Source organism: Schistocerca nitens, chromosome 5 (assembly GCF_023898315.1).
Source record: "Schistocerca nitens isolate TAMUIC-IGC-003100 chromosome 5, iqSchNite1.1, whole genome shotgun sequence".
Lineage (NCBI taxonomy): Eukaryota > Metazoa > Arthropoda > Insecta > Orthoptera > Acrididae > Schistocerca > Schistocerca nitens.
This window is the reverse complement of record NC_064618.1, coordinates 243,169,414-243,185,288: the sequence shown is the minus strand read 5'-3', so window position 1 is coordinate 243,185,288 and position 15,875 is coordinate 243,169,414. Positions and strand designations below refer to the sequence as shown.

The 15,875-nt window shown below is 40.4% G+C and overlaps 1 protein-coding gene across 5 annotated transcripts in view; it reads left to right on the top strand.

The window, feature by feature from the left end:
• LOC126259611 (palmitoyltransferase ZDHHC16B) overlaps window positions 1–15,875 on the top strand; it is an 81,053-nt gene that overhangs the window by 20,768 nt on the left and 44,410 nt on the right. For 4 of the 5 annotated variants that reach the window (XM_049956524.1, XM_049956522.1, XM_049956525.1 and 1 more), the window contains one exon: window positions 7,690–7,881. The exons of the other annotated variant lie outside the window; for it this stretch is intronic. In XM_049956524.1, coding sequence (XP_049812481.1) covers window positions 7,690–7,881 — 192 coding nt within the window. The remainder of the gene's footprint in view (window positions 1–7,689; window positions 7,882–15,875) is intronic. 5 annotated transcript variants of the gene reach the window in all.

The window sequence follows — 15,875 nt, the reverse complement described above, 5'->3', positions numbered from 1 at the left end:
CCATGTGCCCCACCTCCCATCTGTGTTGACTGTGGAGAGCACCATTCACCTTGCTCGCCAGACTGCTAGATTTTATGGAAAGAGAGGAAAGTCATGGAATACAAGACGCTGGACCTACTGACCTCACTGAGGCTAAGAGAAAATATGAGCACCTAAATCCTATGGCTATGACTATCTCATACGCTGCTGCTACGGGAACGTTTGTAGCCCCATCAGTTCCGTGAATTTCAGTCGTCTCTCGGAGCCAGAAGGCTACATGTGCTCCCTTGATGGTGGGGGCGGCACTTCTCCCTGTTGCTCCCGCACCACCTACCTCGGGAGCACCGCCCCCAAACCATTGGGGACACCAGTCCCCACTTCTCATCTGGAGAAGCGTAAGTCATCTTCAGCTCCTCTCGCCAGGAAGGGGTTCCTTGGGTCACTCCCTTCCCAGGTTTCTGTTAGTGGAAAAGATGAAGCCCACCAGTGGCCAAAGTGCCCCAAAGCAGCTGGGTATAGGGCTTCATGCTCATCCTCAGTCCCGGAGACTGAATCAGTGAAGCCCTCCCAGCCAGAGAAACTCAAGTAGCAGCGAGAAAAGTCTGAAAATAAGACCCCTAAGACCAAGGAAAACACTGCTACCTACAAGCTTTGTGTCTGGGATAAGGTGGAGTGTCTGGCATCCACTGAGGACCTAGAACTTGTCAGACCCTCAGACACAATGGATATAGACTGCTCAGGCAATAAGTCGGTGGCACTAGGTGACCCTGAGGCATAAACTGCCTCATTGAATGTTCCATGCCTTCCCAGCCTCATGACGGCGTCATCTTCCAGTGGAATTGTGGCGGTCTTTTCACCGCCTGGCTGAGCTACGGCAACTGTTAAGCTTTACACCTGCTTTCTGCATTGCCTTCCAGAACAACTATAATAGAGTGTCATGTGGAGTTTGCGTTTATGTCCTAAACTCGGTCTGTAGTGAAACTGTGCCCCTTCAAACCCCTCTTGAAGCTGTGGCTGTCAGAATAAGAACGATGTAGGAAATAACTGTCTGCAATGTATATCTTCCTCCAGGTGGTGCAGTATCCCTGAATGTATTAGCTGCACTGATTGATCAACTCCCTAAACCTTTCCTACTTTTGGGAGATTTTAAAGCCCATAACCCCTTGTGGGGTGGCACCATGCTTACTGGCCGAGACAGAGATGTTGAAGCTTTACTGTCTCAGTTTGACCTCTGCCTGTTAAATACTGGGGCCGCCAAACATTTCAATGTGGCTTGTGGTAGTTACTCGGCCATTGATTTATCCATTTGCAGCCCAGGACTTCTCCATCTGTCCACTGGAGAGCACATGATGACCTGTGTGGTAGTGACTACTTCCCCATCTTCCTGTCACTGCCCCTGTGTCAGGCCCACAAACACCTGCCCAGATGGGCTTTAAACAAAGCAGACTGGGAAACTTTCACCTCTGCGGTCACCGTTGACTCTCCCCCACATGGTAACATCGATGTGATGGTTGAGCATGTGACTAAAACAATTGTTACTGCGGTGGTAAACACGATCCCTCACTCTTTAGGGTTGCCCCGGCAAAAGGCGGTCCCTTGGTGATCGCTAGAAGTTGCTGAGGCAATTAAGGAGCACTGGCAAGCTCTACAGCGGCATAGGTGGCACCCTTCTCTGGAGCACCTAATAGCCTTTAAGCAGCTCCGTGCCCGCGTTTGCCAGCTTATGGAAACAGGAGTGTTGGGAGAGAAGTCTCGATCATTGGGTGCCGTACGTCACTTTCACAAGTCTGGACGAAGACCAGACGTCTTTTTGGGTACCAGACCCCAACAGGTGTCCCTGGCATTAACATCAGTGGTGTGTTATTTTCTGACGCAAATGTGATTGCTGGACACTATGCTTGAGCCTCTGCATCGGAGAACTGCCCCTAGCCTCTCACACCCTCAAATGGGGGATGGAAAGGAAAGTCCTCTCATTTGCTGCATGTCACAGTGATCCCTATAATGCCCCATTTACAGAGTGGGAGCTCCTCAGTGCCCTTGCACCTTGCACATTGCCCCGACACAACTCCTGGGCCAGATGGGATCCACGGTCAGATGATTAAACATCTCTCATCTGACTACAAGCGACATCTCATCATCTTCTGGTGCGATGGTGTCTTTCTATCGCAATGGCGGGAAAGCACCAGCATTCCGGAGCTTAAACCCACTTGATCTGGATAGCTGTCAGCTCATCAGCTTCAACAATGTTCTTTGTAAGTTGCTGGAATGTATGGTGTGTCGGCAGTTGGGTTGGGTCCTGGAGTCATGTGGCCTACTGGCTCCACATCAGGGCGGCTTCCGCCAGGGTACCCTATTACTGATAATCTTGTGTCCCTCGAGTCTGTCATTCGAACAGCCTTTTCCAGATGCCAACACCTGGTTGCCATCTTTTTTGATTTATGAAAAGCGTACGACACGACCTGGCGACATCATATCCTTGCCACCTTATATGAGTGAGGTTTCCGAGGCCCGCTTCCGATTTTTTTATCCAAAATTTCCTGTCACTTTGTACTTTTCATGTCCAAGTTTATCTCTATTTTTAGTGGCCATGTCCGAAAGAACAGACACCATATCCATATAAGTATATTGTTCTGGCAACACCGGCCATGATCTCCTCCTCCTGTGCGGACGCACACACATTCCCCGAACTCTTACGGGACTTAGTAAGAAAGTCTTCCACGAGTAATGAGTGTGATGGGGTGGGACACTACGAATGTAGTGTGTGGACATACAAGTTGAGAATGTGGGTCTCGCGGGAGGTGTGCGTGAGATAGTCCCTGCAATTGCGCTATCCTCTGTGCCCTCGATGGCTCAGATGGCTAAAGCGTCTGCCATGTAAGGAGGAGATCCTGGGTTCGAGTCCTGGGGGTGGGGGTGGGAGGGCACACACATTTTCACCTGTCCCCTTTGAAATATATAATTCCCATTAGCAGCTGAAGGTATTAATGTAATTCTAATTTCATTGTGATCTGGATAGAGGGTGAGGACACAATATCTGTATTCCTGAAGAACCTCAACACCTTCTCCTCCATTTGTGGTGGTTCCACCTGCTTTATATTTCTTTGTTGATTGTTTGTTTATTGTCCTTGGTGTCATCATACTACGTTGCTCCACTGGCGGAAAGAATGAGTTGTGGATCCCTACACTGACTACTGCAAATTATGTAGCTGACAGGTGCACAGTAGTGTTTCATAGTGCTTTAATTTTACTGTTCGCAATCCCCCGGTAATACACAGTTATATTGCCAGTACATATTGTTTAACTTGCGATAAGCCTCATTAATAGTTTGCAGGCGAAACTCCACATACTGCTACAATAGTTTACTGTTGAACATCTACAAGCAGTAAAAACATAACCACAAAGTCCACAGTTTTTGAAGAATAATCAGGTACATATGGAGCAGTCACTGTCATTGGTTTTTACACACAGCCTAATTGTTTAACACTTATTTCACAGTTAAATTGAAGCATTGTTGTTGTAATAACCAGCAGAAGTTTCTCGTCTGAAACTTGACCGTGGACTGAATGTCTTGTGACCTAAAATCGGGCCCTTGTCTATCATCACAATAATCGGTACTAAAACTGCACATTGTTTGAAGATAAATTTACAGAAATTGCAGTTAAAACTTAACTTATTAAATTAATTGAATAATCAAAAAATTGGGTCTTTTTAACAGTTTCTTCTACTGCAAGAGTTAGGTCGAATTATTTGTTTAAATCATGAAATTAACATATATAGTTACGAAAACAATACTTTTGATAAAACTGTTAATAACCTTGAAATTAATTCAGAGCTGGTTTTACTAAAATGTTTTCTATTAGAGCCAAATAGATACTTTAAGATTACTAGTATTTAGTCTTCCAAATGTTTATAATTAGTACAGAATTTATATCTGTATGTGTGTCAACAATAGGATTTAAGTTACAAAACAATTACTGATTTCACCCTATAACAAAAGATACTAACTAGGAATAGTCAAAATAAATTAGAAAATCAATTACATACATAAAACTAAACACAAAATTAGATCTGGTGTTATATTCTTTAAAACTGAGGGCCAGTCTTTCTCTTTTATGAAAATGCATATTATATTCACATATGCTAATGATAAATAGTTAAAAGTAACAAAACATATTTAAGGAGGCAGATGGCGAAACAAGAGGGGAATTAAAAATATCCCAGCTTGCTTCATCACAATTTGCTTTATTTGGTCCTATCAACCAAACAACCCACCTTCCTCAATGTTGACCTTCACGTCAAAGATCGCTACTTCAGTACCTCTGTACATATCAAACCTACCAGCCACTTGCAATACCTCCACTTCAACAGCTGCCACCCACTCCATACCAAGAAGTCCCTTCCATACAGCCCAGCTACCCATGGCCATCGCATCTGTAGTGATGAGCAGCCCCTCTCCCAATAGACAGAGGGTCTCACTGAGGCCTTGACACACTGTAATCACCCTCCCAACCTCATACAAAAACAGATCTCCTGTGCCTTCCTATACTACCGAGGACTTGAGAACTGAATCACATTCTCTGCCAGGCTTCTGACTACCTCGCATCATGCTCTGGAATGAGGAATGTCCCATGCACTATCCTTCCCACCCCTTCAACAATGGTATTGCACTGCCCGCCGAACCTACACAATATTCTTGCCCATCCCTAGATAACTCCTGCTCCCAACCCATTGCCTCATATTTCTGTAATAGACCTAGATGCAAGACCTGTCCCATACATCATTCCACCACCACATACTCCAGTCCAGTCACAAGCATCACCTATAGGCAGGGCTACCTGTGAAACCAGTCATGTGATCTATAAGCCAAGCTGTACTTTGTTTTACATGAGCATGGAAACTAATGAGCTGTCTGTCCACATGAATGGCCACTGACAAACTGTAGCCAAGAAGCAGCTGGACCACCTGATTGCTGAGCATGCCGCCCAACATGACGTTTTTCATTTCAGTGATTGCTTCAAGGCTTGTGCCATCTGGATCCTTCCTACAAACACCAACTTTTGTGAGATGCGCAGTTGGGAACTCTCCCTGCAATAAATCCTACATTCCCGTAACTCTCCTGGCCTCAACCTTTGTTAGTAACTGTCCTGCACACATAGCCCCTTGCTTGTTCCCATTGCAGCACTACACAGACCTCTATTCCACCAGTGCACCCACAGTCTATTTACTTCTCTCCTTCTGCTGCCCCTCTCTGACTGCACCTAGCTGTCCTACCCTCTCTCCACCTTGTCTCTGTATTCTCCCACAAGCAGCACTTTACTGCCCACCACCCCAACCCTGTGCTGTCCCTACTCTTCCCCATCCCAGCCTACTACTTACCCCCCACTGCCCAGTTGCTTCTTCCGTCGTCCACTGCTGCTTACAATCTGGCCTCAGCAGCTAGAGACTCTGTGTGTGTGTGTGTGTGTGTGTGTGTGTGTGTGTGTGTGTGTGTGTGTGTGTGTGTTTTGTCTATTTTTGATGAAGACCTTGTTGGCTGAAAGCTCACTTTGTGACAGTCTTTTTGTTGTGCTTGTCTGCAAATCAGCATCTCCGCTATATGATGAGTAGTAACTACCCTTTTCATAATACTGTTAAAAGTCCGTCCTGGATTTTCTATTGTTTGATTCTGCTTCTGGTAAGGTATTCTTATAATTACAGAGGGGTTCTTACTTGAAGATAGATATTTTTTAACCAGTTTCTCGCTTTATACTTAATTTATGGCTCCTTAGAAGTACCAAATTTGTCTCCTTGTATTCTAAACATTTTCCCTTTTCCCACATTTACAAGTTGCTCATAGGATTTCCCTCTTTGTTTCAAAAATTGTTAGTGTTTGGGCATCCAAAACTGGTCTGATCAAACTATCTAATTTTGTTACCACTAACAAAGCAGTAAGGTGTTCAAACTCTCTCTGACACACCCATTCATCATCCATTCATTCAATTTCCTTTCTTACACTGTCTTTAAGTGCCACTGGTAAGGAATAGCTTTGGGGGGGGGGGGGGAAGGGGGGGGGGTGTTGTCAAGTTTTATCTTTAACTTGCACACAAAATCTGTCACCACTCTGGTCTTCAAAGAAAACACTTGCTTGTACTTTAAAATTAGGACCAATTGCGTCAGCTGTCTTTTACTTGAGATCGACACAACTTTGATAGGTTGTGAAAAAAAAGCTGGTAACCACTGAAAGGTAGCTACATTTATGTTACTGTTCACAAATGCAGTCAGAGCTTCTACATAAATTTGAACTTTGTACTAAAATAGCCTTTTGTCTTCTGCTGCTAGATAGTGCCATAGGTTACCCAAATATTGTACATCTGCCACACTTCCACCTTGTGATAGAGGCATAATCCTCCAAAATATATAGTGAAATGATTAATAAGTTTGATGGTTACAGTAAATTGTATTTTCAGTTCAAAAATAGTACTCCCTAAATTGTTAGGCCATATATTGAAAAGTGCACCAGAGAGGCTGGCTCTTAGTTTAGGCTCAATAACGGAAAAGTAATTTTGTTTGGACGGTAATCATCTCAGTGTTGAGCAATCTAAACTCCAGGGTCAAGAGACGATATGGGAAACAATCATCTCATATCTCTTCTTCCAGTCCGGTCAAAAGTATCTGAAAAAGCTGCTGCCACACAGATTCAAAATTTTACTAAAATATGAGATTATTTTGAAAAATCAATTTGGCTTCCACCATGGGGAAAATCGCTATTGATGCAGTTCACGAGTTTGCTGACAAGATTTGCACATCATTAGACAATAAAAATAAAGTTGCAGGGATTTTTTGTGACCTCACAAAAGCCTTTGACTTAGTAAATCATGCACTTCTTATCCATGAGCTTGACAGGTGTGAAACTAGGGATAGTGTTCTACATTGGCTAACTTACACTTGTGCAATAGGAAACAAACAGAGGTTGTCTCTATAAACACAGCAAATTATTCTTCCAAATGGAAGACAGTAACGCAAAGTGTCCCACAAGGTTCTATCCTATGATACGTATTGTTTCTATTCTACATTAATGACCTACCAATCAATACAAATGCCCCATCATTCACACTTATAATACAAGAAATGAAAATTCTATGCTCCCTGCTAATTGTTTAAACTTTTATGCTCAGTGACCCCAGTGTATAGAAATGAAAATTCACAACAAACTATAAGCTAAGAACAATCCGAGCATGAATGCAGATTCACTGAAGGGAAAGCTACACGATACTCTGTTTCAGTGATGCTAGTACTCAGTTGAAGATTTCATGAATGAACAGCTGAATATTTGAGGAGGATGTAGGTTATTGGTTGTCTTGTTATGTGAATATGTAAAGGTATCTTTTCACAAAAAAGTTTCATTAATGTTTAAACACAACTCCATCTTATTAGCTATAGTTTCATATCAGTGAAATTGTATTAACCATATTTTGACTTGTCCCCTGTACTCTAATCAAATAATTAACATGTGTATGTTATCAGACGAATAAATCACAATGCACTCAGATGAGTAACCGGTCAACAAATATACTAATAAGTATACCTGCCATACCTGCACTTTGTGGGCCACACTAAGCAGATGACAAATGTAGAAATCAGTTACAGTACAGTGATATGGTTTTACTATGTTAAATCTTCATATGGAACTTTGAATATTATCTTGCGATCAAACTCATCTGTGTGTTTCAGATCTGTGTGTTTGTGGTATGCTCCCTGACAGTGTCAGTGGTCTTGATTGCCTATTGTTTGGGGATACCTCATTGGTGGGAGAGAAGCCCAGCAGTCACTGTGATGCTTTTGATCACTGGCCACTGGCTTTTGGGTAACATCTGTTTCCATTATTATATGGCAGCTGTTGTTTCACCTGGTTTTCCTCCAGAGGTGAGTGCAGTAAGAGGGCAACTTTGGTTGTTATCCGAGTGTTTGATGACACAGACTGAAAAACTTGACTCTTAAGCTGAACATTATTAGTAGCTAAACTTTTTATCACTGATAGGAAGTTATGAGAAATGTCTGTTTCTGAATAACTGACACCTTTATGGACCAAAATGATGTCAAATCTTTATGTACGATATTATGATTTCTAGTATTGAGTCCATGCACCGAATTGCTACTTTCAGAAAGAAATATGCTATGTATGATAAATGTCCTTATAAAATTAATATACTGGGACACAGTATTTAGTATGCTCTGTTTGTTGATCAGGTCTCTGTAGGGTGTTCTTGAGCTCACTCTACAAATAATTCATATTACAGTTTTGGACTCTCAGAATTTTAGTTTGGTTCGACGAGTTAACAAAAAGAAAAAAGAAAGAAAAAGAAAGGAAAAAAAAAGAGATCCACTATGAGATTTTGGAATGAAAATACAAGCTACCTTTTTATTTTTATATCCCCAATGCTTGACAACATCCACACTGTGGATAAAGATTTATTCACGCACCTCAACAATTTTGCATTATGCTCCTCCCAATTGAATCAAGTGGTAATCCCAAGAATATGACACTATCAACTTCTTATATCTGCTTGTCATATTTTAGGTACATACTGTTAAAGGATTTTAACTCCATATTTTGTTCTCTGTTCAAAGTTTAATTACAGAGAATTAGCTAGTGGCCATTTATTAATGTCCATGAAAATTTGATTAACAGCTCTTCTTTAAGAACTATAGTTGTTTTTGTATTCATTTAAATGTTTGTATCACTTGCAAACAGAACAAACTTGGCATCTGGTAATATGATAGGTCATGAATGTACACAGAAAGTAAGGGCTTAAGATGAAGCTTTGTAGGACGCCACATGTAACAATTTCCCAGTTGTGTGATGATTGATATCATAGTACAGGACTCTTTGAATCCTTTATTTTCTGTAAGAGATAAAACTTGGACCATTTTGCGGCATTTTCCTGTTACACTATAATAATCTAATTTACTTAAGATTTACACAGCCAAATGCCATTGACAAATTATGGAATATACCAATAGCCTGTAATTTATCGTTCAACAAATTAAGTACATTTTTGCTGCATTTGTAAATAGCCTTCTCAAAATTGGAACCATTTAGAAATCCAAACTATGACTTTGACTAGACATTATTTGTAGGCAGAAGATTGAGAAGGTGCCTGTACATAATCTTTTTCTAAAATTTTTAAGAATGCCGACTAAAATTAAATTGATGGAATTTGATGGTATTCCTTTATATTCTTTCTTATACAGAGGCTTAAATTCAGCATATTTCAACTGTGTGGGAATTAATGCAGTCGTAATTTGCTGGTTAGACAACTAACTTAATACATTACAAGACTCAGAACTACACTGTTTAATTAACCTTAGTGATCTATTGTCACAGCCACTATATTTCTTGTATGTGGAAAATTTTAAGGTGATCATTACATCTTCTGCTGTAGTGAGACTCATATTTGTATTATTGAATTTATTTGTAGTGGTTGATCTGAAATATTCTATGGCTTTATCTGCTACACCTGACAACACTGTATTTTCAGCAAAAATTAAGATATGCTTATTAAAAAGTTCTGCAATGATGCAAATATCTATTATGAATGTATCATGTACTCTTACTGCAATGTGCTCATCATCTCTGGTTCACCATCCTGCTCATTCCTATATTCCAAATGTCTTTATTGTTACTGAAAGATGTTGTTTAGATGTTGTGACAAAATAAGTATGATCTCTAATATTAATCTTACTACAAATGACTGCACTTGTTTAATAAAAGTGGAGGAACTTCATGAAACATGTCCAAGATATCATGTACATAAATTCTGAAATAGGTAAAGCCAAGAAAATTTTAACTTATCCCAGGACTAATTTAGTATAACACTCACACGGAACTGATTACAGTGGAACCTCACTTAATGAGCAACTGCCATAATGTGCAATTCACATAACGCGCAAAACAAATTGTAAAAAATGACTCGTTTAATGAGAAATGTTTCGCATAATGAGTGACGACAATTTAGTGTGACGTCACCAGTCACTCGTGTGCATCAGCAGAAACGTTCAACAATAAGCACACCTTTATTGTCGGCAGCAGCATATGAACAATGTCTTGAGTACATACTACAGTCTGGGTTTAGAGCTCTTACTGCTACTGTCTTAGTGCAGCTTGTGTACACGAATTTTTCTAAACTTGTGTTCACAGGTGTTTTTTTGTGTGCAAATTTGAATAACATTCATAGAAATGTCCACGAAGATAAAACCACAAGAAGATGGTTGCAAGAGAAAGGAAATGACCTTAGAAATGAAAAGTAAAATCATTGCAAAACACAAACGTGGTATGAGTGTTGCTGATTTAGCAAACACACACGATCGGTCTGCATCAACTATTTGCACTATACTCAAGAACAAGGACAAGATTAAGGAGATAGATGCTTCAAGGGGCGGGACAAGAGTATCTAAACAACGGTTTTGTATTCTGGACTATGTCAAAAGGCTGCATCTCTTATGAGTAAATGAAAAGCAATTGCAAGGCACCACAATTAACCAAAAAATTAACTGTGAGAGTACGAGGAATGATTTTTGCTGACCTCATTAAGAAGATGCCAGGATCATCAGCGACTGAAGAAGTATTTAGGGGATGCCATGGGTGGTTTGAGAAGTTCAAGAGAAGAACTGGCATCCACAGTGTTGTGAGGGATGGCAGAGCAGCCAGCTCTGACACAAAGGCAGCAGGGAACTTCATCAGGAACTTCAAGGTGCTTGTAGATTCTGAGAGCTATCTGCTGCAACAGGTATTTAATTGTGGTGACATGGATCTGTTCTGGAAAAAGATGCCAAAGCATACCTTTATAGCAGCAGAGGAGAATGCATTGCTGGGTCACAAGCCAATGAAAGACTGTCTCGCACTGCTATTTGTGCTAATGCAAGTAGCAATTTGAAAATTAAACCGCTGTTTGTTTACCATTCAGAAACTCCATGTGCCTTTGAGAAGTGTAAAGACAAGAAGATAAAGTTAAATGTGATGAGGAGATCCAACAAGAAGGCTTGAGTAACACAAGTTTTTATTACTATTATTATTATTATTGGGTCAATGAAGTGTATGGTCCTTCGGTGAAAAAATATGTGCATAAGATGAATCTGCCACTCCATGTCTTGCTTGTTATGGACAATGCTACTGCCCATTCTCCAGGCCTACAAGACCACCACCTTGAAGAATTTAAATTAATCAAGATCCAATTTCTGCCTCCCAACAACATTCTGTTACTTCAGCCTATAGACTAGCAGACTTTTTCCTAACTTCAAGATGATCTACACTAAAGCACTCTTCAAGGATTGTTTTGAGTTGACTGAAGCTACCAATCTCACTCTCAGAGAGTTTTGGAGACATCACTTCAACAGCATTGTCTGCATCAAGATGATCAAAAAAGCATGTGAAGGGGTTACCAAGAGAACTCTCACTTGTGCTTGGAAGAAGCTTTGGCTGGAGGGCATTGTCGAGTGTGACTCTGAGGCATTGAGTCAGTACCTGTGGAGCCTATAGTCAGCGAGATAAGAAACTGAATCACAGACTTTGAGTTTGCAGTTTAGCACTTATCCATTCACTGTTATCACTTAATAATAACCAAACATTATTAATTTTTAATGACAAATACAGTAGTGTTCTCAGTGTTGCATATAAGGTATACCACAGCACACAGTGTACGTCTAGTCACTCTTGTTTGTCAGATGAGCACCTTCTCTACTTCCTCATAGTCTTCTACAACAGAATCAAAATTAATAATGCAGAGCAAACGAGTTGGTAGCTCCGCATCTGCTGTCTGGCTCTGCTTTGGTCAAATGACTATCTCTTCCATTTCCTCCTGTTGGCCTCCAACTTTCTCACACCTCCTACAATATAACCACAGGGAAGCTCTGACTTACTCTTCAGTTAACTAAATTCACTGACCAGCTTCTCTCAACAGATTTACTTAAGACACGACTATCGACTTTTGCAAGGGAAAGGTGCTATTTTGTGCAAGGGAACAAAACCTTTCCAGTTAGGTGGGTGAATCTAACATCAGAGTCAACTGTTCCATATGTTTTCTTCTTCTTCTTCTTCTTCTTCTATAAGTCACTAGCCTTTTCCGTGTGGCATCGCCTGTGTATACGTTTGACACACTATTGGCCACACCTGCTCCTCTCTCACTGTTTCCATCTCTTTCTCTTCCTACAGCCCTCTGCCTACCTCATCCACTTACCTCCTGCTCCAATCTGCTCTTCTCCACCCCATCCCTGTCTCTATCCAATGTCTCTGTTCATCCTGTCTTGTCTCCCTCCCTCCCTGTCCATCCCTCCATCCAGGCTGATACTACTCTGACAACACACCTGTAATATGGGGCAGGCTACACACCATGAGCTTGAAAATAATTTTTTTGCTCCTGAAGGAAAATGATTGTCCCCACAGTAGTAGCAAATATAATAGCAAGGAGCAGCATTCATATTCAAATAAAAATTACTATAACCAGTGTTTCTTAGTAGTCTGTCATTCATTCCACAATTCAGCTATTATGTTTGTCACAACATTTTTATCCACTGAAAGTATTTGTAAGAAAATGGTCAACCCTTTCATATAATTAAGTGAATACTATTTTGTTTGTGCTTCTCGAGACACTTTGATGATTTGTTTAATGCCTAATATGGCTGCACATTCATATTGTCCGCAAAAGTCTACTGCAGGGAGAACACAAAACCAAATGACCAAATACCATTATTTCAACCTCCTGCTGGGCCTTTTTCTGTGACTAGCTTTCATACTTACTAATACACGGCATACTATCAACATGTTTTGCTCTCTTCTGTTGCGTGTGATCTTCATGTTTCACATATTAGATCACTGCTACTAAAGCCATGATTATTTGTTGTATGTGCTCTAGTTAAAAAGGGATTATATAATCCATAGTATGTAATTTACTTTACTTTACATGAACAGGCTCAGAGTACCGCATGCATCTAAAAGACTCTTCTTGCACTGGCTTCTATTTCCTGCTTTCTGCCAGCAATCGCTCTCTGTCAATCTGCAGCTGGTCCCCATGGGTTCCATCTCTGTGCCTTCCTTTCTTTCTTCCCCCCCCCCCCCCCCTCTAGCGGTCTTCTTCTGTGGGGAGTAAAATCCACAGATTTCAAAGGCCAATTGTGTTTATCCACTCAATCTGTGCCCTGTTCACAAAAGACATCATGTGGTTCTGATCAGGCCTATAATTTTTAGTCTGTAGTAGATCTCATCCAGTCAAAGGAGCATAGATCTTAAAGACTTTCCACCTGAAAACTAAAAGATTATTTAAGTACTTTTTCCCAGACACTCCAGGTTTCGCAACTGTATCTGTATAGCCTTACTGATTGAATCACTGTTTTGTAGAGCTGGTGTTTTAAATTCCTTGAGGAACTGTCTGATTTAAAAAGCTGACTCAGACTAAAGTGCAATCAGTCTGCTGCTTGGATTTTTTTGCTACACACAATGTGTCCTCTGTAAAGATTACCCCTGAGATATTTAAAATTCTGGACCTTTTTGTAAGATCAGGTTCCAACTGATAGAGGCTGGAGTGATTCTCTTCAATAAGCAGGATTACTGTCCATCGCCAGATACTCAGCCTTCGATTCATTCACAAGGAGACCAATCTTCCTCACTCCACTTTCCCATACCACCACGCAGTCACTCATCGGCATCAGCTCTTCCTCAGATTGGATGGCAGGCCTATATCATTGGTAAATCCAAGAAGTGTGATTTTCAAGTATCAGAATGAACAATATCAGTGACACATTGTCTCCTTGTGTCTTTTGAATCAGCGAGACAAAGTCGAACCAGCTTCATGAGTCTCTTCGGTATTCCAATCTCAACTAGGCAATTCACCAGGCTCTCTCAGTGACTGCAGTCATACGCTTTCTTCAAATCAATGAAGAGCACTTGAAGATCTTCGAAATATTCCCACATCTTTTTTATAAGATGTTGCAGCATATGGATGTTGCCCACAATCAAATGCTCCTTTCTAAAAGCACCCTGAGATTCACCAATCATTTATTCTGCAAACAACTAGTTTCTACCCAACAAACTGTTGAAGTAGATCTTACAGTTGACATTCAGGAGGGTGATGCTTTTTTGTGTATAGCCCAGATGATCATTGTCTTCCAGTCTTCTAGGATCTTTTCTACCATCCAGATCCTCTTGATTAGTTGGTGAATGCTCTTGTGGAGTCCCTCCCCTCTAGCCTGAATAACTTTTTCCTTGATTCCATCTTGTCCCGGGCTTTTGTTCTTCTTGAATTTCACTATCCCCTAATGTAGGTGGTGGATAATCTAAATCTACAGTGTCATGAGGATATAATTTGAACAGATTTTTAGGTTCATCGTAGTTGAGCAGCTCCTTGAAGTATTGTTTCTATCTCTTAGTAGTGTTGAACAAATTATAGCCCTTGGAGTATTCTCTGGTATCCCTTTGTTAATAAATTAACTTTATGGTACATCTTATGATCTTTTTTCCCCAAGAAATCTAGTTGAACCTCCTCTATCATTCCTTTTATATAAATTCTCAAGCTCACCCTAAGTAGTTCTCTGTATTTTTCCAGATATGCTTTGCCTTGCGCAAAATCAGTGACTCATAGACAGCTCTCCTTGGCTTGTCCTATCTTGGTTAATGTCTTAATGCATTCGTTCCCAAATCAGATCGTCTTACCCTTGATCTGCTCCTTCATGACTGCATTTGCCACCTCATTTTACAGTATCTTTGACGTCTTTCTATACTACTTGTGGTTTTTATGTGAATTGTGTGTAACACAGAGCACAAAAGTGTCATGATTTGCTGTCTTATAGACATAAGTATTTGAATTCTCTGGTTATGTTATTTATACAATAAAACTGTTAGACCATAACAATTACACAGTATTCTATTACATCCAGCTGTCAAGTCACTTACAATAATATGCAGAAGTTGTAAGAGGTCATATTTACTCCGTTCTGTCTTGTGACTGTTAACTTTATCTTTGATGTAGTAGTAGTAGTAGTAGTAGTAGCAGTAGTACTAGTTTTATTCACTTAAAGATCACTTTTACAATGATATGTAATATCTCATGGTATTATGCTCCCTTCCTTATCAACCTTCCCCAAACCATCCCTCTCTACTCCCTAAGGAAGGAACCATTAGTTCCAAAAGCCAGGTAGTATGTCACTTCCATGTGTGTTTATTAGTGGTACTAGACATTGGCGAGAAATTCTGTCCCATAATTTACTGATGTTTATTTATTTCCTTTACATTGCTTCCTCGATTATGCAGCAGTTTATCTGAAAAGTTCTCAGCCAATTAATGGAAACAACATACTGTCACTTATTTGTAAGTAGTCTCTAACATAATGTCCCTGAAGGTTAATTTGTGTTACACTTTCATGCAGTGGCAAATGTCACCTATGAAATGAAATGGCTCTTACGAAAGTCTGCAAAGAACCCCTTCATATTTACTGCTGCATATTGATTTAAAGAGCATTCCTTGGTAAACCAAAAGGCAATGATATGAAAATCTTTGAGTATGGGGAAGCGATGTCTGTTCCTGTAAGGTGAAGCTAAAAAATAGGATGGGGCTTTATCACTTCCTAAATGTCCTTCACATCGGTAATCTTGGAAGCTAGTATGGGATGTCGAAACTCAGTAATTCCTCTTTGATAGTGAAAGATGAAGGGGAGGAGTCCCTTTATGCTTTGAAGTTCAAATGAGTTTTATTTGGCTTTGAACCCTCTGTATCAAAAAATAACGACTGCACGAGATAAGTTTTGTCCATTGCTGCAGATGCGTACAACTTGGCTGCTTTTAACTTCTGTGTGAAATGAATTACTGGTAGAATATTGTACAATTTTAGGTCATTCCTTATAAAATATGTACCACCTTGAATAAGAAAGCTT